The sequence below is a fragment of the Pogona vitticeps genome, chromosome 3 (assembly GCF_051106095.1).
Source record: "Pogona vitticeps strain Pit_001003342236 chromosome 3, PviZW2.1, whole genome shotgun sequence".
NCBI lineage: Eukaryota > Metazoa > Chordata > Lepidosauria > Squamata > Agamidae > Pogona > Pogona vitticeps.
In genome coordinates this window covers 7,101,686-7,125,718 of record NC_135785.1, presented here as the reverse complement: position 1 = coordinate 7,125,718, position 24,033 = coordinate 7,101,686, and the positions used below count along the sequence as shown (strand labels likewise).

The window sequence follows — 24,033 nt, the reverse complement described above, 5'->3', positions numbered from 1 at the left end:
CTGGGGAGCATAAGGAGACGTTTTCTTCACTTTGCATTTCCACTTGGCTGATGTCAAGAGTCCATGTTTGAGGAGTTAGGTGGAAAATTCCAGGAGTGAAGCTTGAAACCACATACCCCGAAGGCTGTTGGCAGCCAGCACTTGAACTCACCTCTAAGAAGTATGCATTTTGGGGATTCTCATTTATATTTTTTTCTGCACTATCCGCATAATCTTGGGGCATGGCCTGAGGAAGTAGGCATGACCCACAACACAACGGGGAGGGAGGAGCTGAAAAAGGGGAAAATTCACATGTAGATTTAAAAACATTTGGGTTGCAGAATTCCAGCATCTTCTATTCTGTTTGTTTTTTAAGCCAAGCATCAGCAATGTGTGTGGGTTGCTTTTTGATTGTTTGTTTATTTTTTGCATTGAATCCCCTGTAGAAATGATGCCGTTCAGGACCACAGATGCTTTCAGTTAGATGGGTAGGATCAAAAAAGAAGTGGAAGGAGAGAGCGTGCAGGAATCCAAATCAATCAGATGTGAGAGCTGGTTGTACAAATTTCTCTTGAATGCCTCCAGCCTTGGAGCGCTCACCACCTCCCGAGATCATAGGTTCCTAAATCTGGTGTCCAGTAACTTGCGCCCAGTATTACACGTTGTCTACAATTCCACGTGGCCCCTGATTGTTTCACCAAACTAAGAGCTCATGCTACGTGCTCCTCAGCTGCCACTAGTTGATTTCATCAACAATACCTATTATTAATGATAGATGTCCAGGCCATATGTCATTTTAAAAGAACCAGATAAAACTTGTTTATCGATACAGATGTTGACAGAACAAGCAATGTTGTTAACTCTTAAACAAGCATTCTTCTTTATCCACCCTCAACCACCACTCTCCCGCCCAAACTCCAAAACTCTCTAACTTCTTCTATCTCAAAACCTTATCTAAACTCCTCCTCATCCTGCTGAGTCTCTTATACAGTGGTGCCTTGCTTAACGAGCGCACCGTACAACAACGAAATTGCATAGCGATCCCTTTTTTGGGATCGCTAATGCGATCACTCAACGACGATTAGATAGGGCGAAACTCGCTTTGCGAAGATCGATAAGCGTTTCGCTTACCGATCTTCGCAAAACGAAGCCCCGACGATCAGCTGTTCAGCGGCCAAAATCGCCGCCGGAAGCCCTGAAATGGCCGCGCGCAGCGTTTTCACGCCCTCCCCTCGCTTAACGAGGGCGCAAAAATGGCTGCCGGCCATAGGAAGCATCGCTGAAAGGTGAGTTTTCGGCCCATTTGGAATGTTTAATGCGTTCCAATGGGTTTTTTTGATCCGTTCAGCGATGTTTCGCTATAGCGAAGGTTAATCCGGAATGGATTAACCTCGCTATGCGAGGCACCACTGTACCTCGTGACTCCGCCCCTCCAGCACTCCCATTGGTCTATGCAAATAGAATATGAATATTCATGACCTGGGCGAATGCCACAAACACCCTGCACTCTAGGATGATAGAGAGCAGATCCTGCCCCTCCTCTGTATGATAGCCTTTCAGGGATTTGAAAAGTGCTCTCCTGTCTCCCCTCAGTCTTCTGTTCTCAAGGCTAAACATGCCCTGTTCTTTCAGTCTTTCCTCCTAAGGCTTAGTTTCCAGTCCCCTGATCATCCTTACTGCCCTTGTCTGAATTTATTCTAGTTTGTTAGCATCCTTCTTAAAATGGGCACAGTACTCAAGATGAAGCCTCGTCAGTGTCAAACAGGGAGGGATCAAGTACTTCAGTGGATTTGGAGACTATTCTTCTGTTAATGCAGCCTAAAATAGCATTTGCCTTTTTTGCAGCCACCTCCCACTGTTGGCTCCTAATGGTATGATAGGGAGCACAGATGTAGGGAGGTTGGGATTAAGAACAGGGTAGCAGTGATGATACAGAGGAGTGAGGACAGTGGTTCTGGAAAGGCTTTCCGTTATAACCGTAGTATTATTCTGACTATTACATAAAAATTGCTTTTAATTTGTATTTAATGGCCCCTCATAATCTGAGTGGGACGCGGTGGCGCTGTGGGTTAAACCGCAGAAACCTCTGTGCTGCAAGGTCGGAAGACCTGCAGTCGTAAGATCGAATCCACGCGACGGAGGGAGCTCCCGTCGCTTGTCCCAGCACCTGCCAACCTAGCCATTCGAAACCATGTAAAAATGCGAGTAGATAAATAGGGTTCACCTCGGTGGGGAGGTCACGGCGTTCTCTGTCTAGTTGCGCTGGCCACGTGACCACAGAAACTGTCTATGGACAAACGCTGGCTCTACAGCTTGGAGACGGGGATGAGCACCGCGCCCTAGAGTCGGACACAAGTGGGCTAAATATCAAGGGGAACCTTTACCTTTTACCATAATCTGAGGCTCTGAATTGTAGTTTACTGAACATGTTCCCTAATCCAGACTTGCTGAGTATAAGGCAGCTTCCTGTTTCCAGCAGCTTCTTGTTTTCAACCCACTGCCACACACACACAGACACACATAGACACCCCATCGCTTCTTGCATCTACCTAAACAGAGAGGTTGTTTACATGGATTGCATAAGCCCAAGTCTTGCCACCCAGGCAGCCGGCAGCCGACCCTCTTCTCCTCCCTCTTGATTAAGATTCCATCCATGCTGCCATTCAGATTCAGCTCCTTCAAATGTCAGCAGACCAGGAGCGTGGCTGATCTGCATCCCAATCAGCCTGGAGCTGCAGCTGCGGTGCCAGTGCCAGCCTCTAGACCGTCATCAGACGCAGATCCACTCTCAGAGGAAGGACTGTAATCCCTCCTCCAACCTGACACACGCAATCGAATAAACACCTACTTCTCTCCCTACCTTTGGGGAATTGGGTGTCACTGCTTTCCAACTGCTTGCAAGATGTCACGAAGTGTATGTCTGCTCTCCCTGGTTTTCTCCCTATGAGGAGAAAAGGGATCCGCAAGTTATATTATAGATCCGTCCACTTCTTGGCTATGTTTGAGACCCAGTGTAAAATCACAGAGAAGCAAAGAGGTGAAACATTATTTTGGAGACTAGCAGTTTCTGGGAGTTATAGTTCAAACAAGTGACTTCCCCTCTCCTACAGCTCAGAATAAAAACTGGAAATTTCCCCTTAAGCCATAAAAGGGGGTCTGATTCTTACGAAACCATTATACAAATGTCAGAACGGATAAGAAGCACTTGTGTGTGTCCATTCTTCCATCTCACATGTAATTGACTAAGTGAGGGCATTTTGGTCTTCCTGGGTCCTGTTTTCTAGCAGAATTAACACAAAACTAAACCTCGCATGAATTGGACCAAACTCTGGGAGGCAGTGGAAGACAGGAGGGCCTGGCGTGCTCTGGTCCATGGGGTCACGAAGAGTCAGACATGACTTAACAACTAAACAACAACAGATCTTACAAGGAAGGCATAAAATGGCTCAGCAGTAGCAAGAGTAAAACTCTTAAACCGGTGGGTATGTAGGGAGTCAACATTTATGTAAGTTTCATTGATTCAAAGTGCCCGTCCTGTTTGTGACTTACTGCTGGATTTCAGCCATTGTCAACCAAAGAGTTTTAAACAATATACCCGCATTTCAGTCACACTGGCCATGTACAAGGTTGGTTGGCTGGCTTTATTTCTGAATAAGAAAACAGAAAATGGCTGGGATAAAATTTGTCCCAACAAATCTATTGCTTTTTGTCCCTGGGGATGTTTTTGGCCCCACCGGTGTAGTGTTCTGAAACAAAAAAAAAACGATCCATGTCATTTTCAATGAACAAGGATGTCAAGAGCCAAAAATAATGCTCTCTGGTTATCGTTAGGTTGGCCCCGTCCAGAGTTGGATAATGATATTAAAATTTTTGGTGGGTTCTGGAAATACAAGATGTATACATTTAATTTAAATGCTGATCTTAAACCTTTGGCTATACGTTGGAATTCTCAGAGTCAGAAACTACAGCAGAATGCATTCAGTACAAGTACTGAATTTATTTATTCTGGTGGACAAGGATTAAGGCAAGGAGATATGGTGGCAACATGAACCTTCGTGTGTTCATGTTCAGAGGCCCTGATCTCAGTGGGGGCCTTATATTTTTAGAAATGCCTTCCTAAGGAAGCTGCAAGCCCCCCCCTTCTGATTATTTTCAAATAGACTTTGAAAACACTTTTCCTTCCTTCTTTCTTTTTCTTTTTCTTTTTTCTTTTTTCTTTTTTGCTGGTTTAATACATTTGAACTGTTTTACATTTCATGTATTCTACAGTATGTACTGTGGCTTTAACACTTTTATTAAGCTGTCTTGAGACTGGCTTTATACTAAAAGATTGTATACAAAAAGTTAAAAGAAAAGGTAAAAGAAAATGAGATAAAAATGCAATATGGAAGAATTGGTGTATTTAATGGTTCAAATCTGACGCACATTTTTTGTTGCTCTGTTATTCACACCTGAATACAACATTTCATTTTGGAGCCAGGTCCTCAGTAGGTGATATTAGGCATGTCATAATTCTTGCTCAGCAATAGACTTCTAGAAAGTTGTTGTGGCTTTTCGGGTTCTTTGGCCATGTTCTGAAGGTTGTTCTTCCTGATGTTTCGCCAGTCTCTGTGGCCAGCATCTTCAGAGTCATAATCACCCATCTCCTGAAAAGGACAAAAGCTGATCCCACAGCTATAAATACTCAGCTCCCAAACAAACTGCAGCAGAGCACACAGTGCTATTCCAGTCCTCTGAAGATGCCGGCCACAGAGACTGGCGAAACGTCAGGAAGAACAACCTTCATAACACGGCCAAAGAGCCCGAAAAACCCACAACAACCATCAGATCCTGGCCGTGAAAGCCTTCGAGGATACAGACTTCTAGAAGCTTCTTCTTCTTCTGGCTTGGGAGGGATCTCATCCAGCATATGGGTGTACACTAATTGAGGGGTTGTCTAATAATAATCACTGCCTAATAATTAAGTCATAATTACAATCATTGGGTGCATTTTATCAGTGATGGGGATTAACAGCGGGGGTACCAGAAAGTGTGACACGCTGAGCTCTGCGTCTGCCTGCTCTTGGAATTCCCGAAAAGAGCAAAATGAGGAAAGATGAGATAGAAGACCAAAAGATGCTGACCCCCCCCCCAGTGGAGCAGGCCCATCCTTTCCAAGAATCGAGGACAGAGGCAAGTATGACAGTCTAGGTCAGCAAGGGGATTCTGTTATTTGATGGATCAAAGATCGTTCAGAGAAGTGAGGAGGAAGCAGGCCATCCTTGCTGACATACAGTCCACTTTGCGGAAATGATGCACTTCCAGAAGCGGAAGTATCTATGGAGGCCTGGCCCGGCCCAAGGTATTTTGCCGTCTGAGGCTGAAGAGTAAGTGTACCCTCTGCCATCTGAATAGGATGCTGCTCACACAGAGAGCCTTAAGGCTGGTGAAACAACCCAGGAAATTTGAAATAAGCTTTTAGAAGCCCTTGCTACCAGTGGGAGGAGTTTTCCATCCCTATTTATGCAGAGAGCCTCTTATATGGTCATTCCAGTGTTCAGGAATAGCCTAAAGCAGTGGTTCCCAACTATAGGCCCCCAGATATTCCTGGATGAAAACTCCCAGATATCCTGGCCAGCCCAGGCCATGGTGAAGACTTTAGTCTGAGAACATCTGGAGACCCAAGGTTGGGAACCATGGGCCTACGACATTTTGCTACCTGAAGCCGCAGCAGATTGTGTCCCTGATGCATGTCCAAGTCAAGATTAGCCAAGCTGTTTGGTAGAGGAAGTCTAAATTCCACATGCAACTTTCTCCTCCTTCGGCAAGAAAAAGGACAAATGGCATGGCGACCAATTTTTATGATGACCGCCAAAATCTGTCCTATGAGGTGGCGTTTTCAGTCTGCTTTACAGCCAGACTGGACCAGATTTTTTTTCCACCCTTCTACTCTGCATAGAAATAACTCCAGAGAGTGATGAAATTTGGTGTGTGTGTGTGTTTTCCGCAAGATTGGCAAAAGTTACCCCAATTGGCGAGAAAGGCGGCAGCAGAATTCTGCTTCTGCATCCTTTTCAAATCAAGACAATTCCTCTGAAGGGGTCTCCTCCAGTCCTGTTAACCCCTTTACTCGAGCATGACAGTCAGAACAGAATATCGGGGTAATATGACTGGTCTGTCACGCAGGGGTGTTGGGAGAATCACTGAGGGGATAGACATAAAGTTCTCCAGATCACCGTGTGAGTGAGCTGCGGATACACCAAGCAATGGGTTGGCCCTAACGTTAGGTGGTGTCTGCTTTGGGCAGGGAATTTTTGGTGTTGTAAAAGCACTGCAAATTGTTACTTAATTGATGATGATAGCTCAGTGGTTTAGGTCTCTGGCTGCAGAGCCGGAGGTTGGTAGTTCAGTTCCCTGTTGTGTTTCCAAGGAGAAGAGCCAGCCTTGTTAGCCTTGGGCCAGCTGAATACTCTCTACCTAGAAAACCCTGGGAAATGTAACCATAACCAAAACATGAATTGACTTCATAGCACATGATGTTGCCGTTGTGTTTTTGCTGTCAGAGGTGGGAAGAGGTGCTTTGATGGCTTTGAGCCTCGTGGCGCAGTGGTTAAAACGCTGTACTGCAGCTAAAACTGTGTTCACGACCTGGGGTTCAAACCCCAGGTAGCCGGCTCAAGGTTGACTCAGCCTTCTATCCTTCCGAGGTCGGTAAAATGAGTACCCAGCTCGCTGGGGGGGCAATGTGTAGCCTGCATAATTAAATTGTAAACCGCCCAGAGAGTGCTTGTAGCACTATGGGGCGGTATATAAGCAGCACACTTTGCTTTGCTTTGCTTTGCTTTCTTCCTCACGTACCAGAGAAGCCTGCCAGCCTGTGGGTATTGTGCAGCACCTTGAGCTGGCTGGCTGGGGCAGCCATTTTCTGCTCCACTCCAAGCGGCAATAGGGATGGGATAGCTGTAGTTTGTTCAAGGGGCTGGATGGGCCGGTGAAAATCCAGCAAACCCTTCCAGAAGTAATTTGACTTGCTTTATTATTATTATTATTATTATTATTATTATTATTATTATTATTATTATTATTATTATTATTATTATTATTATTATTATTATTATTATTATTATTATTATTGGACTTCACTCAACCCCAAGTCTCTTGTTCTTTCCCCATGGATGGTCATACAATGTGGCATTAGACTGTCTAATGCACTGGTTCTTAACCTTGGCTTACTCAGGAGTTTTGGACTGCAACTCCCAGAAGCCTTCACCACCAGCTGTCCTGACTGGGGTTTCTGGGAGTTGCAGTTCAAAAGCATCCGAGTAACAAAGGTTAAGAACCACTGGTCTAATGTGTGCCCACCCAGCCAAACCACATGTCCAACCATCCCATTGGCTCAGTATTATGTCTATCGGGTCCTGGCAGACCGTCCAGCAACATGGTGGAGCTGGTTTCCTTCATCACCTGTGGGTTGCCAAGCAACCTGTCACCATGGAAACAAGGAGAGATGGAAATCCTACAGGTGAACTAGCAACAGGCCGGAGGGTCCAATCTTGGTCTGAACACAGTCAGGCTAGATTCGGTCTCTGGGAAAGAGGCTCTCAGCACCAATGCGCTGGTCCTGTTACTGTAGGGTGGAGCTCTGTTTTAGCAGAAGGCCGTTAACTGGCCCAAGGAAGAAGAGATAATTAGCACTCACACAGTCCAGGCCTGTCTCTCGAGGAGAGCTTGTGGCTGGAACCTATAAAGGAATCCTGCTGGAGCCACAGCATGGGCAGAGTTTGTTCCTCTTTACCCCTGAATAATCACATCCACAATTATGTCGTATCTTTATTACATAAAGAACTGCTGTTTAGCTCAGCAGTTTAGGCATCTGGCTGCTTGGGAGTTCGATTCCCCCCCCCAGGCCTCCTGAGAGGGGCTGGGCTTGAGGATCCATAGAGTCCCTTCCAGCTCTGCAGTTCGAAGATAATGATGGTGATGATTTAATTGAACCAAAAAGAGCAGTACGCTTTTGACTCCTCCAGACCTCTACATTAGGTAACCTGTAAATCAAAATCAAACCCTCCTGAGAAAACTCAGGTGGGAGAGGTTGCTTGGGTTTGAAATCACTGTGTCTGTATTTACCACAAAAGTAAGAAGAGTTTGCGGACTCTGTTGGAAGGTCTTCTAGGTACTCTGAACATCCTCCAGTTGCACCTCCGTTTCTGAGACAACAGGCCAATCCTCCATTTTTAAAAAATTATATGAGATTACCCAGGTCTGTCTCCAATGTTCAGCCTGAGCTCAATCGATTAGCCAGGTTTCCTGTGTCTTTCTGTGCCTTGCAAGTAACTACATGACGTAACTCTTTTATGTGTCTGGGGTGGGCACACATTGGAAAATCCCGAGGTCATCTTTCTAGCTGAATCAACATCTCCAGAAAATTGTGATTCTAGATCAGTGGTGGACAACATGCGACCCATGGGTTATGTGTTGTTTTTTGGCACTCCCAGCCCCTGGACATCCCCAGATTTTCATTTTTTTAAAGAAATTAGCTGAAAAAGCCCTCTTGTGCTCTCTAAGGGGCATGGGGATCAAATTTCAAAGGGGGCCAGCACCCCTGCCCCCAATACACAAATTGTTGAACAAAGTTTAAATATTGTTTTACCCACCAGTAGATGCAATGGGTCATCTTCAGGGTATTTTTTGTAAAGGAAGAATTGTGGACATGGGGGCTGCAAGGTCCATGGATTGGCCACATATAACCCCCCCAATAAGCTCTAGAGATCGCGTATTTGTGGCAGAAGCCCCGAGGTCAGAGAACATGGTGTCCAAGCAGTCACAAATCATTTCACAAAAAAGCCATGTATCAGTTGACCCTATTCTTGTTTTTTCCAGGTTCTCGCCCCTGCCATTGATTGGTTAGACTTTATCTCCTACTTCCTCTCACCATTAGAACTAACGGATACTGAGCCGGTGGTTGTATATGGCAAAGACTACTTAGAACAAGTGTCCCAACTCATCAATAACACTGACAAAAGGTAATGAGGACCACAGCAGAGGATTGCCTGGCCACGGCAGTCTCTGTTCTGTCCATCTAGGAGCCTGAAGAGAATTGGCCATCAGATCCTGAAATCTATCGTGTTCTTAAATATATGGCTATTAAAATAGGGTTAAGAATCATGAGACATATTTATATTGTATACACAGGGGCTGTGGCCTCAGCACATGCTCTCAGCACCTGGCTGAATCCTTATAAGTAAAAACTAACTTTAAAATGTTAAACTTTTCAGCCTAAGTTTTTTCTGGTTTTTGTGGGTTTTTCAGTCTGACGTAATGATTGTTGGTGTTGTCCAGGATTTCAGTATTTTGAAATACAATTTCATGTCCATTTTGTTTTAGGGCATGTTCAAGTTACTGCAGATTTTTCTGGTTGTTTTAGTCTGCAGTGTCTCTCTTGTTCTTTGATTCTGGTGTGGATGCTTCGTTTTGTGGTCCCAATATATACCTGGCCACAACTGCAAGGTCTCTGGTATACTCCTGCAGTGCTGAGGGGGTCCCTTCTGTCCTTTGCTGACTGTAACATTTGTTGTATTTTTTGTGGTGGGCTTGAATACTGCTTGTAGGTTGTGTTTTTTCAAAAGTTTCCCCATGTGGTCCGTGACCCCTTTGATGTATGGCAGAAATACTTTATTTGTGGGTGGCTGTTTCTTCTTCAGTTTGCTGTTGTTTTCTTGGTTTGATGGCTCTTGTGATTTAATTTTTGGAGTAGCCATTTGCCTGTAGGGCCCAAACAGTATTCTCTAAGGGAGTTTGTAAAAGTGAGGAAAGGTGACATTATAGAAGGTACCCCATAAGAAAACATGGATTCCTGGCTTTGCCGATGCAGTAGTTGTATGAGTGCTTTATATTATAAATAAATTTTGTTGAAGCACCTGTTTGTCCTCCTGTTTCTGGACAAAGTAGGATCTGGATCCCATAGCAGTGTATTAAACATGGAGCAGTTTTGACTCCAACAAGTCTGAAATTGGGCAATTTCTAACGATGGGTATTTTTTTGAATGAGGGGGTATGTTCACAAACCAAACGTACTAAAAGCCATGGTGAATCAGCCCCAAAGCCTCTCCAGTTCAACATTCTGCTTCCCAAAGTGGCTAACCCACACACACCAGGTGTGGATAAAGTCTTCATTCAAAGGGTATATGTGTCTTGCACATAGTTTCTCTATTGGGCAAAAAGCTGGTTTTGCAGCATCCTCTTGTTCTTTCTCTTGTAGTATATTGAACAATTATATGATTTGGAACCTGGTGCAAAAAACGGCGTCCAGCCTGGATCAGCGGTTTGAGACGGCCCAGGAGAAGCTGCTGGAGACCCTCTACGGAACCAAGAAGGTGAGCATCTGCATGTGTGAAATGAAGCTGAGGGTCAGAGAACCTTCTGGGCCTCGTACAAAGCAGCCCTTGGGATCTGCAACCCTGTCAGCAGACTTCTCTTTGCGGAGTCTGAAAGCAGTCCGCAGGCTCCATGGCTGGAGTTCACCTGTTCGAGCCTCGGGCTGTTAGTTGTGTGAGGAGCACCAGCCCAACCTGTGCCTTTAAACAGCAGAGGCTATCACAGTTGAAGAAGGCCATTTGAGAGCTCTCCCCGGAACCCTTTTGGTCTTACTCTTTGTCTCCCTCTTTCTCCCCCTCGAGTCCTGCACCCCTCGCTGGCAAACCTGCATCTCCAACACGGATGACACGTTGGGCTTTGCCCTTGGGGCCTTGTTTGTCAAAGCCACCTTTGACCGGCACAGCAAACAGATTGTAAGTATTTATAGCCCCGCTGGCAAGCAGCCCTCTGGGTACCCCCATCTCTGGGCCAATTTCCCTTCTCCACTCCATCCTTCATTCTCAAGTCCTGGGGTCTCCCGTCTCTAGGCCAGGGTTGGCAAAGTGTTGTCCTGGGGCTGAACACAGTCCCCAAACCTTCTTTGGACTCCTTTCCCCACCCCACCCCCAGCAAACAAAGGCAAACGGAAGCTCCTGGAAGTCTCGAAGAATGGCAATTTACCTTTTAAATATGTCTCTGGGCCCCCCTTCAACATTCCCAAGTACCCATTTTTCAAAACTGGAAGTAGACTTTCTAGCCCTGTCCGGTGTCATTTTAGTGGGGTTACTTTTTTAAAAAAAAAACATTTTGGAGGTCCGGGGAGAAAATCTGGACTGATCCAAGCTTTCTATCCGTGTGCTGCGGTAATCAAGGAAATGTGTTGATTCATCAAGACAAAATAAAATACAAAAGCCGTAAGCCAGCTTGATGATGACTTTGAAAGTCTTGTGTACCATTGTGGGTCCTAATAACAGCCTTGCTGACCAGTGGATTTTTGTTTTTCTCACTCTCCTCTGAATCTGTCCTTGTGTTTCTTCTGCAACGTCTTGAGGAGAGAACTTTTTCTTCCACCACCAGAGCCTTCATTCAATTTGAACCTTTCCATAGCTGATTTGCCAAATAAAAGACAGACAGACAGACAGACAGACAGACAGACAGACACACACACACACACACACACACACACACCAGTCTGGGAATGGGATATTGACACACAAAAGTGCATCATTAATTTTTTTTTATCCAGGTTGGGGGCTCGGAAGGGCTTTCTGGGACCACAGGAGAAGACATTGGGTGCTAGGCACAATGCTGTGTTGCTTTCCATTAGCAGCAAAATCTTAGTAAACTGTGCGAGTAATTGACTCCATGGGCAACTTATCAGGTGCAAATGTTAAAAAAACACAATGTGATACCACATTGTTGGTATCATACAGTGAAAAGACTGAGGGATGAGGGAGGAAGCACTGTTGCTGTTATTTTTCCTACATCTTTGCCTTCAGGCCGAGGATATGATTGCCGAGATTCGCACAGCCTTTGAGGAGTCACTGGATCAGCTTGAATGGATGGACGAGAAGACCAGACAAGCTGCTAAAGAGAAGGTGTTTCCTAATACTTGTATACTTCCAGAATTCTTTAAAACATGGCTTTAGTTTTTTGGGTTTTTTTAAAGTTTCTAGTCCTTATGATTGTGTATACATTCTCATTCTTTTTATTTTTGTTCTGCTTGATTCCTGCTGAGGAATTTGAGGTTTCTTAGTCTCTAACATGTACATTGTGTAAGGGCTTAAAATCAGCAACCCTGATTCTGGTGGAAATGAAATTCTGAAAAGCCAACAGTAAATAGCTCCTGTTGTGTAACTGAGATTGTAAGTTCCCCAAGTTGTACCAAGTTTACTCTTCACACCGAAAGATCTTTCCTGAACATTTAGCTGTGCCTCCTAAGAGATAACTAAGCCCACTAAAGTAAGTTCTGAACCTTTTCATATGTACCTTGAATGCCACATTCTGGGCCTTTTGAGTTGATCTGTTAATCAGGCTTTGAGTTCTCTCAAATGTTCAAGAAGAGCATTGTTTTGCCCCTCGCAGAGTTAGAGAAGAAGCTGTTCCCCACTCGGTATTAAGATCACTGGTTCTCTGCCAAAAAGAACAGCAGAACAAACATCTGCTCTCAGCAGCAGCAGCAGCACTGGCCAATGGAAGAAACTTTTACCCCTTCATCTCCCCAACCCCGATTGGTCCTAAGCAATTGTTCTCAAGCTTGGGTCACCCAGGTGTTCTTGGACTACAGCTCCCAGAAGCCTTCACCATCAGCTGTGCTGGCCGGGATTTCTGGGAGTCGCAGTCCGAGAACACCTGGGTGACGCAAGGTTGGGAACCACTAGACTAAGCAAACAAGCAAAGCAGGCGGCGCAGAGATGCTGCGTAAGTGGCGAAAGATGACCGCTTAGCTAGCAGATGACTTTCCTCACCTATGTATCTTACATTTAGCGTGCTTTGGTTTGTGATTGGTTATCAGAGGATAAACACAGGCTTAATTTGCAAAGCTAATGGCTGAAGCATGGCTCTCAGAGGAGATCTCATTGTTGAGGGACAATGGGAGGGAATATGTATTTCCCTTAATGTCTAGTCTGAGCCTGAAATCGCTGCTCAACTCTCTGCAAACGTCACACCAGTGGCTTGTCCCTTGCCATCAAGCTGGTCAGCTGGTTGCAGAGGAAGGCGTGGGCGGGGCTGTACTGGGGGTGGATGAAGGCCACCGAAGGCCTAGGACCAAGGCTGTTCTAATCTAAGACAAGCACAACTACGTATTTCCAAATCACTAGGAGTGATATCCCTGCAGTCTTTAAGGATAAAAACTTGGCAGTGAAACCTGGGAGCCTGGAAGTTTCCCAAGAATCTGTCCTTTGACATGATGTGAACCATCCTTGTTAGTGATGAAAGATTCCAATGGTTTTTTAACACCCCCACCCACCTCCAACCTCCCAGCCCTCTTCCTGCAGAATAGATTCCTAGCAAACAGGTGGCGAAGGTTTTCATACCATTTTTTTAAAAAGGAAAAGAAAAAAAAAGCAAACTGCAGAGGAAGTCATGTTGGCCGTAAGAGGGATACTGAAACCTTGTGCAGCGGTGATCCTTTTTTTTTTTTTAAAGGTCATTTGGAAAAACTAAAAAGACACAGAATGCTCTGTGGAATCAGCTTTCAAGATAAAATGCCTTTTCATCGAGCACAAGAAATCTTTTGAAGTCTCTGGGGAGGGGCTTTAATCGAAATCCTATAGCCTGGCTTTCTGTGCTGAAGATAAATCTTTTGAAGGCTCTCAAGGGAGGCAGGGGAGGAAACACTTTCCCACAAGCCCCCCCCCCATGATAGCACCTAGCAGCTTGATTTTTTTTTTTTGCATGCTACTAGGAACTGGGAAGTGATCTCTGCCTTGTGACCATCTTGTTTTTTGTGCTGGTCTGTTGCTGCTGGGCGGCTTAGGGTAGCCCAATAGGATTTTTCAGATATGTGAGATGTTCAACCGTGTTCTGCTATGACCGTCCCCCAATGAGCTTCCACGACCAAGTGGGGCTTTGAAGCCAAGTCTCCTAAGACCGGGTGCAACACTCTGTCCACTCTACTATACTGGTCGTCACACCATGCTGGTTGTTTTGTGCCAAGAAAGAGATGTTGTGGACATTAAGACTTGTAAGACTTTGAGCGAAGTGTCCTTCAGTTTCAGACCAAAGTTCCATTTCCAGACAAACCATGAAGACAGTAACAATTGCTGATGGTTTTTTTCTTTTGCACTTCATAATCTCAGTGATCAACTACTCCTGAATATGTAGGTTCCATAAGTGCAGCCATCAAAGTGTGGTATGTTAACACCCGGCTCATTGTGGCCTCCTGCACACTCTGCTCCCTTCGCCAGCCTACCAATACAGTATTGCACCAAACTTGAAGTTATTATTTTTTTTTAGATAGCAGCTTTTCTAACCCAAAAGGGTCAGTTTTCCAGGTTATGATTTTGGAAACTGTGTCCAATGATACTCTTCCTTCCTTCTGCAGGCAGACTCTATCTATGACATGATTGGCTTCCCTGAGTTCATCCTTGATGATAAAGAGCTGGATGATGTCTACGATGGGGTAGGAGCCTGGGGGCAAAGGTGGGAGGGAATGGAATGGGACCTGCAGGCTCCCCCGAGGGAGAAGTAGTTCCAGTGGTTGCCCTGCTTTGCTCAGTATGGCACAGTGTGTCAAATCAGGTATAAATGGGATCCTGGGCTTATAATTGGTCATGTCCAGTATGTGTTTGCAGAAAGCAGCTTGCAGCAGGGGAGGCAGGAAATCTAAATGGCCACTGTGAAGCAACCAGTGGTTGTGGTGGGTGGATTTGCCTCCTGTAGGAAGCATCCTTCAGTCTTGAGAGACGAGAGTAACGTGCTCTGAATAGAGGTCTTGGAACAGCGTCTTGTGTGGCTGAGGAGGCCAATTCGAGAGTGACCACCCCTTCCACACTGAAGACAAATACAATCTGTCCCCTGTCCAGCTCCCTGATTTTGCTGCTTTCGTGACTGCCTCTTTGCCTTGGCCTGCTGGACAAGTATCTCTTCAAATTGGGAGAGGCCACAATGCACTGCCTACCTCCAGGCTGAACGCTCAGAGGCCAAGGTTTCTCATCTGTGGAGATCCATTCCTAAGGCCTTCAGATCCCGCTTGCAGATATCCTTGTATCGCAGCTCTGTGGTCTCCCTCTGGGGCACTTTCCCTGCACTAATTCTCCATACAGGAGACCTTTTGGAATCCGACCATCAGCCGTTCTATACAAATGTCTCCTGTACAAGTACATAATTCTTCCTTCTTCCCTGGATCTGCCACTTGTGCAGGTTTTTAAAAATGTGGGCAGTGAAAGACCACTTCAGAACAGCAGGATGCAAATGGTGTGGGTCCTTGTGGCCTTTCACACCTCCTCATGACTTAAGACCCCTGTTTGATCTGTACTTCTTGTCTTTTCAGTACTTTTCCTTTCTTTGCTCTGTAAAAAGAGACAAGGATTAGTGGCAAAAAGGAACCCCAGGCCATAGACTGGCCTCCTGAAGAAGGGGCACTTCTTGGAATAAGGAAGCTGGTTGCCTTAAAGGGAACCCCAGCCGTTGACAGAGGATGGATCATAAACATGGGCAAAATGTGGTCTGCAGGCCGTACGTGGTCCCTCGGAGGATCTTGTGGACACAGGGGACCCTGATACATCCCCTGACCCAAATATTTTTCAGGGAAAAAGTATAATTTTCTGTTACTGGAAGCTTCCAAGAACAGCATTTTTGCTTTAAAACAGGACACAAGAGACTCCCAATGTCCCCTAAAGAAACAAACAAATTAAAAATATATATCTGGAAGCAGAATTCCCAAAACCAGAAGCCACTGGAAGCGGTTCCCGGACATGGAAGATGGGCCCTGGAGTTCCCCGCTTGTGGTGTGCCATCATAGTGGTTGATCTTTCTAGAGCAGTTCAAGGAGAAATCACAGTTCAGTGGTAGCCTACATGCCTTCAGAGCCCAAGCATAGGCAGAAAGAGTGAGGAGAAACTAACTTGCTTAACGATCACTCTGCGTATTGAGAGAATCAACATGTCTTCATGATGAAGTTCAGAGAAGCTACCTTTTTGGACTACAACTCCCAGAATTCGCCACCATGAGGATTCTGGGAGTTGTAGTCTAGAAAATAGGATTTTTTTTAAAAACCAAATCTGCTTCAAAATGTGCGTGAAGGCCTATCTGGCAAAATGTGCCTTCCAGCTCTGGGGGGGGAAAGGTTTCCTTGCCTGTGGAAAGCAAAGCTTGCTTGCTTGGATGAAGGTTTGAGGCAGGCCATGTAGAGCACGGAGGTGGAAAAGCCTTCATCTCAACGATCCTCTTTCCTCCTCACCTTCTCTCTAGTATGAGGTCTCCGAAGACTCCTTCTTCCAGAACATGTTGAATTTCTACAATTTCTCTGCCAGGTTCATGGCAGACCAGCTGAGGAAACCTCCTAACCGAGACCAGTGAGTGTTCACACATTCGCGACTTCAACCCCTACAGGAGTGGGTGGTGGGAGGAGACAAGAACTGTATGTTTGGGAGGAAAGGGGAAGCTTGTACCCAGGGCTGAGAAGACCTTTGGTGTCCTCTGGTGAGCCCTCTCCCTTCCTTTTGGATGGCCAGCTCACCTGGGCTTGGCAACATTCAGGTGTAAATCATGATGCTAAATTTCCCCGCGTTCCTGATGGAGGTGTTGGTTGGTTGGTTGGTTGGTTGGTTGGTTGGTTGGTTGGTTGGTTGGTTGGTTGGTTGGTTGGTTGGTTGGTTGGTTGGTTGGTTGGTTGGTTGGTTGGTTGGTTGGTTGGTTGGTTGGTTGGTTGGTGGGTTGGTTGGTGGGTTGGTGGGTTGGTGGGTTGGTGGGTTGGTGGGTTGGTGGGTTGGTGGGTGGGTGGGTGGGTGGGTTGGTGGGTTGGTGGGTTGGTGGGTGGGTGGGTGGGTGAGCATAAGGAGATGCCAGGACTTTCTGGAAATTCAGAGACATATTTATTTATTTACCTTGCCTTTCTCCTCGAAAGGACTCAAAATATCCAAGGAGTACACCTCTTTCTCAATGGTGTCACATCCAACTGCGGGGGGGGGGGTGTTGGTTGGTTGTGTGGCAGATTCCTTTTCCCCCTTGGAAAAATCCAAACAAACTTTTCGAAACACTTTCCCCCATTTCAAAAGTGTGCATGCCTTTCCTCCTGGCAGGCTCATTTTATTATTATTATTATTATTATTATTATTATTATTATTATTATTATTATTATTATTATTATTATTATTATTATTATTATTATTATTATTATTATTATTATTATTATTATTATTATTATTATTATTATTATTATTATTATTATTGAATGAAGTGTTCTCCCTTCCCTGGAAGGGAAATATTGAAAGAAGCAGTTGGACATGGCACTAGCAAGAAGGAATTAGATCATGAGGTTCTTCTTGCCATTTCAGTCACCTCTTGAATCTTGTTCTCTGGGGTTCTCCGGGACCGACAGCCATGTGATTTGATAGCCACAGCTCTGCAGGAAAAGTACCTTCCCCCACTCTTACTCCTCCTCCTCATTTTTGAATCTCTTTTCAACCTACTCTAGGTGGAGCATGACCCCACAAACAGTCAATGCCTACTACCTGCCTACTAAGAATGGCATCGTCTTCCCTGCGGGAATCCTGCAGGCTCCTTTCTACGCACGGAACCATCCCAAGTGGGTCCGGGTGCTGCTCGATGGGAAGAAGGGGCTTGTGATGGAGGGTGGGACACTGCCCTTAACTTGGTCAGATCTGGCTCTCTGGTCTTGACACTGTTTGGGTGGAATCACATCTGTATCAAGATGGGAACGTGATGGTTTGGGATATGTAAAGGGAAAACAGGTTGGTTTCCTCCTCCCCCGAAGCCTTGTAGTCGTCGTGATGAAGTTTCCACGTGCAGAAGGCCCACACTAGGGCAGCTCGGCTTGTCTGGCACCCCATATGCCCTAAAAGTTTCTAGTTGTTTTCTACAGCAGTGGTGGAAGGAGGCCAATGGCTAGAGACTCTCAGGTCACTTTCACACGAACTGCTACGTTGGGATTTGCCATCCTTCGCCCATGTACTTTTTCCATGAAATTTAGGTATCATTGGCATGATGTAATACTGCAGTATCTTCTGTGTCCTCTTGCCACCCTTTTTTTCCAGATCTGATTTGTGACTGCCACCATCACAACCATCCCACCCTCACACACTTGCAAATGCAGTCTGCAGTGCCAGCCTGCCCAAGATCTAGCTCGAAGCTTCTACTTCACCGTTTCTATTTTAGCTTCTACTTTGTGGTTTCCCGCTCAGGGGTGACACCGTGTTTCCAAATTGCACCTTTAATGGCCCATTTAATCAGTTCTTGTTCCTTCTATGGCATGAGAAGATTAAACAACTTGTTTTTTCTTTTATGATTTTCATCTTGTAACAGTAAATAATGCTAAACAAAAGGATATTAGCCAGAAGCCTATGGCCCATTTAGGTTAGGTTGTGTTTGCCTTCGTGGCAAACAAATTGCCACTAATTAACAAGGTGCGGGTTGTCTTCCTCGCTGTGCATCTGATCTCATGCTTAGGCATCTACCCAGGAACGTAACCAGTACCTTGTTAATGAACAGCAATTTTCCACACCAAAATATCTAGTTTTTCTGCTGTAAGCCTGAAGTTGCCCTACGATTCTAGGCCACCCACCTGCCACCCAAGTGGTACCTATGCAGTGATCTTCCCTAAAAAGGCCAAAGAAGGATTAGATGCTTTCTTTGTGAGAGATGGAAGCAACTGAACACATATCTTCAGTGGCATGTCTGAATGTCCTTTATTGCATCTGAGACATTTGCTTCCCTCCCCATAGTGTTTCAAAGATTAGGCAGCCAGTGTCCCCCACCTCTTAATGTTCTCTTGCTTTCTTCCCTTGAGGGCCCTCAACTTTGGAGGCATTGGCGTCGTAATGGGGCATGAGCTCACCCATGCTTTTGATGACCAAGGTAGGGGCATGTTTCTTGGCCCACTAGGCAGATGGCCATGGATGGCTTCTTACACCTGGCATGCATGCTGCATCCTTCTAAGAGAGACACCTTTGTTTTGGGTTGCATCCTTCATGGGCCTTTTGAACCATAACGAACGATGGCAACTCAATCAGGCGACCTCACTTTATATCAATCACAATCCTTTGTAGTGACGACCTTGTGCTTCCCGCCTCCCCCTCGTTATCTCAGCTCCCTTGGATGGCGCTCCCCACCATTTCCCATTCAGAGGGTTCAGACCCACCATCCCGGTGAGATTTTTGCTGTCCTCGGTGCGGCGAAGGATTCAAGAACTCGTTCTAAAATTTGATAAGGAAATCTGCCATGCCCAAAGGGGTGCACAATCTACATTTTTCAATCCCTGCTTTTGGCCCAGCACATTGTGATCTATAGTGTCCTGAATTTGGAAAAGATCCTTTTTTGGGGGGACTATAACTCCCAGAATCTAAATCCTAGAAGCCAAGGGGTTGTGGGAGTTGTAGCCCAAGAAAGTAACTTCTCTAAGCTCTGTGGCAGTCCTCTCTAGCCAATGCTGTACTCTACTTAGATGGCTGAGTCCACCCTCTCCAAAAGGCTGCCAACATTAGGGGCTGGTCGACTCATCTCCATGGCATCCCCATGCACATTCTTGCCTGATTCCTGGCCATTCCCGTCTTCCTCAACCGGGTGCTGCTTCCCTCTCCTGTCTTCCCTCCTGTCTCTCCACCTTCCATCACCTCACCGGGCTTCTTTGTGCTGCTTTCGCTCCTTTTCCATCTGCTTGATGAGAGTTCATTACTTCTGCATGCATGGGCCGCAGCTTCAGCAAAGGATCCCCTCCTCTCCTCTTAAGCTCACTGCTGCTTAGGAGCACTTTGGGCTTCGGCTCCAACCTCTGTTTCTTTATAGGTGGGCAGCTCTCTGTTTGACTTGGGACCCATCTCTTTGAGCATTGCAATCCCCAACAGCTGCAAACAGGGTTAGGCCCAAAGGGGAGGATAGTGCAGGGGTTCTAGGTCTCCCTTAATGTAGGGGGGAAACAAAGAAGAGGTTTAGATTTATAGCTGAGGATCATGGTGGGGCAAAAGCTTAGGCAAGGCTCTGCCTAGTCTACAGCCACAGAAAAAAGCTTGGGCACAAAATTCAGCTCCTGAGAAGTTCAACGTCCATTTTAGGACACAACAAGTTTCTAGTCCTTATGACTGAGAAGAGATACCAAGGGGTAGTGGCCAACAGAAATATTAGTAGGGAGGGAGAAGAGGGATAGGTTTTTCCATGGATGAGAAGAAGAGTTAGAGGGCCCAGTCTCTAACTTATGACTTGCAGGAGCTGGGGTTGTGAAAAACAGGAAAATATAATGCAAACGGCGCCCAGCTGGATAACATGTACAGGATGGGTGCAGAATTCAAGCAGAAAGTGTATGACATCTGCACAGGATTCTGGTCATTGTTCTGGAGCATAGATACAGTATGAAATGAAAGCCTGATAAGTAACTGTTTACTGGCTAGTAACATCTAAGCCACAGCTCAATAGCCCTGGTTTAATCCCCAGCATGAAAGGATCTAAAGTACCTGAGCAGATAAAGAAGTCCTTGATCCGAGACATTGGAGAGTCACTGCCAGCCAGGCTGGGCGAGGCAACCTCCTCTCTTGCTAAGGGGCCTTGCTGTGTAGAACCGATTTTGTCCGATTGGGAACAGGCAAGAAGGCTTCGTTGGGTTGACCAGGTCCTTCTTGGGAACATCTGGCTGGCTCTTCTTGGAGGCCAGATGTGGTATCAGAGGAAACCTGGTCCAGCAAGGCAATTCCATTTGTTCCAGGCCGAGAGTATGACAAAGAAGGGAACCTGCGTCCTTGGTGGCAGAACTCGTCCCTGGAGGCGTTCAAGAACCGGACAGAGTGCATGACGGAGCAATACAGCAAGTATCTGGTCAACGGAGAGCATGTCAATGGCAAGCAGACGCTGGGCGAGAACATTGCTGACAACGGAGGACTGAAGGCAGCCTATAATGTGAGTGAGCTCCGTTGGGGGGTAGTAAATGCCCCCCCCACAAAAAAGGCAGCTGGGGAAAAGACCCGGGGGCTCTGCTCCCGCATCTCCATTCCTAGTGGCTGCAGGGGAAAAGGGTTGGGGTCCTCTGAAACCTTGGATCACAGGGTCTACTGCTGGTTCATTGCAGGCTTACAAGGTCTGGCTGAAGAAGTATGGGGAGGAGAAGCGTCTGCCTTCTGTGGACCTCACGAACCACCAGCTCTTCTTCTTAGGATTTGCGCAGGTAACCACTGCTTGGGAGGAAAAACGGATGCCCAGTGTCCTCTCTGCCACCCCATACAAATTCTGCCACTGTCTGCAACATAGAATCATTGGGTTGGAAGGGGCCTCTAAGGCCATCGAGTCCAACCTCCTCCTGAACTGCAGGAATCCAAATCAAGGGTTATCTGCCAGGGGGTTGTCCAATTTTTTCTCGAACGCTCCAGTGTTAGAACGCTCACCACCTCCCTCTGAGGTCATGGGTTCCATTGGCATACTTTTCTAACAGTTAGGAAGTTTTTTTCCTGATACTCAGCCTAAATCTGGATTCCTGTAACTTGAGACAATCACTACGTGTCCTTCAGCCATGAATAGTCCTGCCAAATCCAAAAAATCATGGGCAGAGTATATCAGCCACCCCACAACTTGGTAACAGGATCTAAGGTCCCAGGATCTGTCTCTTCCATCTCCAGCTAGACCAGGAGGAGTGGGCAACCTTTGGACCTCCAGATGTTTTGGGCTAGAGATCTCATCAGCCCAACCCCAGCATGGCCAATGGTGAGAGACCCTCAGAGTGGCAGTCTAAAAGGGAACGGGATGCTCCCCATCCCTGCATTAGAGGCTTCCCAGCAAGAGGACAATGGGTTTCTGGATCCTGTTCTTCTCCAGCTTCATCTGCCTCAGTGGCCACCATCCATGGCGATTTATCAGCTGCCATCTTTTGGAACTGGAGTCCAGGAACCGTCGGAACTCCCAGAAACAAGACCTGTGCAAAGATATGTGAAAGGGCCACTAGAATGCTATGCCTGGGTCCTTACCCTATGGACTCTTTGCCCATCATCTCTCCTGGTCCTCTCCTTCTTGCTCTTCCTCCTCACTGGTGCCATGGATTTTATTAGTTTAAAAGCTGTATTAAACGGGTGTTTTAAAAAGAGGGTCACTTTACTGGAGAGCTCAATTCAAGCATGTTTGGAGCATTTTCTCTGTACCCCCTTCTCTGATAGCTCTCCTCCACCTATGACCAAATCTTCCCACTACCAATTTTGCTCCTGCTCTGGATTATATTTTAAGCGAGGGGCGGGGAAGGCAAAATAGTAGTTGGATGGCCATGGGCTAGCAAGGAAGGATGTGAACTGTGAATACTTTGCAAATACAATGTGAACTGTGTTTCCCATTCCATGGATTAAGATCTAGCTCCAGAGTAAAGTTGATTTTTGGACAAGAGTCACTCTGCCAAAGCACCATTCTTCAAGGGCATCATTTCTTTGAAACGGAACAGATTCATTCAGTAGCTGTGATTTACAATCCTTGCAAAAGTGTGCCCCTGTATTTTCCCGGACTGGTTGACTTAAAACAGAATCTTTTTTTCCCCTTTTTCTTTCTTTCTTTCTTTCTTTCTTTCTTTCTTTCTTTCTTTCTTTCTTTCTTTCTTTCTTTCTTTCTTTCTTTCTTTCTTTCTTTCTTTCTTTCTTTCTTTCTTTCTTTCTTTCTTTCTTTCTTTCTTTCTTTCTTTCTTTCTTTCTTTCTTTCTTTCTTTCTTTTCTTTTTTGCACCCGGTGTTCCTACAGAGGAAACTGGGATGGAGGGGAAGATCCGGAGAGGTACCCTGACCCACAGTGCCTCTCTCTAGAGCCCAGCCCAGCTCCTTTGAAAGTCAGCATTGCACCTGCCTTGTTCTTCTTTGGATGAATCTCAAGTGGTGATTTCCTGCCAGATGCAAATTAAACTCAAAGCTGGAATCACATGCTATGGAGACACTGCCTTCCAAATATAGGGATATATCCGGCCAGCTGAAAGCAGCTTCTCCTAATCACAGGCCAACGGGCAAACAGTTAACGATGCAGCATATTTTATGACTTTGACAGAGGTTGCCCAGCATTTCCCAGTTTTTATTTACCCCTTCTAGGCAGGACCCATTTCTACATCTGTAGGGCTCATCATCTGTGGGTTACAAATTTTCCACGAAGATGACAAGAGTCAGTTATGGATGCCCAATGTGCTATATCTTACATGATCTGCAGAGTGAATTGGAACAGGTTTACCAAGAAATGGGTTCTATCAGGACTGAATGGTGGTAGGACCTAATGTCTTGACTGTAGTTCAGACTTGCTTCCTCTTCTGATGGTACTTGGAACCACGTATAATGCAAAAGCCCTGCTGGGAGATTGTGGGTCTGCAGCCAGGCCATTCTCAGTATCCTCTCATGGCGTTTCTTCCTAGAATTTTGCTTTCAAAGACAGGAAGAGTCCCCGTCCCCACCCCCCACGGTGCTAAGTTCTGGACCTGAAACCAAAGCCTGCATTTTACTTGATGGTTACACATTGTTGGGTGACCAAGGGTGATTATAGATCATTCATTCCTTAGTTCAATTTATACCATCCTTCACTGAGCAGTGTGGCATATATGGCTCCTTTCTTCCCCAGTCTATTCCTCTAACAACTTCACTCTGTGAAGAATGAGTGTGTGTGTCTGTGAGTGAGTGAGTGAGTGAGTGAGAGAGAGAGAGAGAGAGAGAGAGAGAGAGAGAGAAGCTGGATCAAGGGCACACCATGGTGTGCACAAGATTTACCACATGCAACTGTGAGGAAGGAATCAACCATGGCCACACACCCCAGCTCATGCCCTGAGGATAACTGAGGATCTGCGGAAGCCTTGGAGAGCAACAAGATTGAGAAGGAACTCTTTAATAATCCAAATCCCTCATGTTTGTCCCCTGTTCTGCAACTCCCAAAAGCCCGCCCAGGACAAAAGGGATCATTAGAGATCCCCAGAACCTAGAGAGGAGGAATAGGAAATTTTTAATCCCCCCCCCCCCCAAAAAAAACCAGCCATGGCATCATCACAGTTGTGCAGTGTGCGCAAAGGGGTCCCAGCTAATGAGCTCCATGAGTCGGTGGAGACCACAGCCTGGATC

At 46.0% G+C, this 24,033-nt stretch overlaps 1 protein-coding gene across 2 annotated transcripts in view; it reads left to right on the top strand.

Annotated features, from left to right (window-relative positions):
• ECE2 (endothelin converting enzyme 2) overlaps window positions 1-24,033 on the top strand; it is a 61,049-nt gene that overhangs the window by 35,056 nt on the left and 1,960 nt on the right. For both annotated transcript variants that reach the window (XM_072996292.2, XM_072996291.2), the window contains 10 exons: window positions 8,839-8,981; window positions 10,216-10,330; window positions 10,634-10,744; window positions 11,810-11,908; window positions 14,359-14,436; window positions 16,227-16,330; window positions 17,452-17,562; window positions 18,784-18,851; window positions 20,689-20,879; window positions 21,049-21,144. In XM_072996292.2, coding sequence (XP_072852393.2) covers window positions 8,839-8,981; window positions 10,216-10,330; window positions 10,634-10,744; window positions 11,810-11,908; window positions 14,359-14,436; window positions 16,227-16,330; window positions 17,452-17,562; window positions 18,784-18,851; window positions 20,689-20,879; window positions 21,049-21,144 — 1,116 coding nt within the window. The remainder of the gene's footprint in view (window positions 1-8,838; window positions 8,982-10,215; window positions 10,331-10,633; window positions 10,745-11,809; window positions 11,909-14,358; window positions 14,437-16,226; window positions 16,331-17,451; window positions 17,563-18,783; window positions 18,852-20,688; window positions 20,880-21,048; window positions 21,145-24,033) is intronic.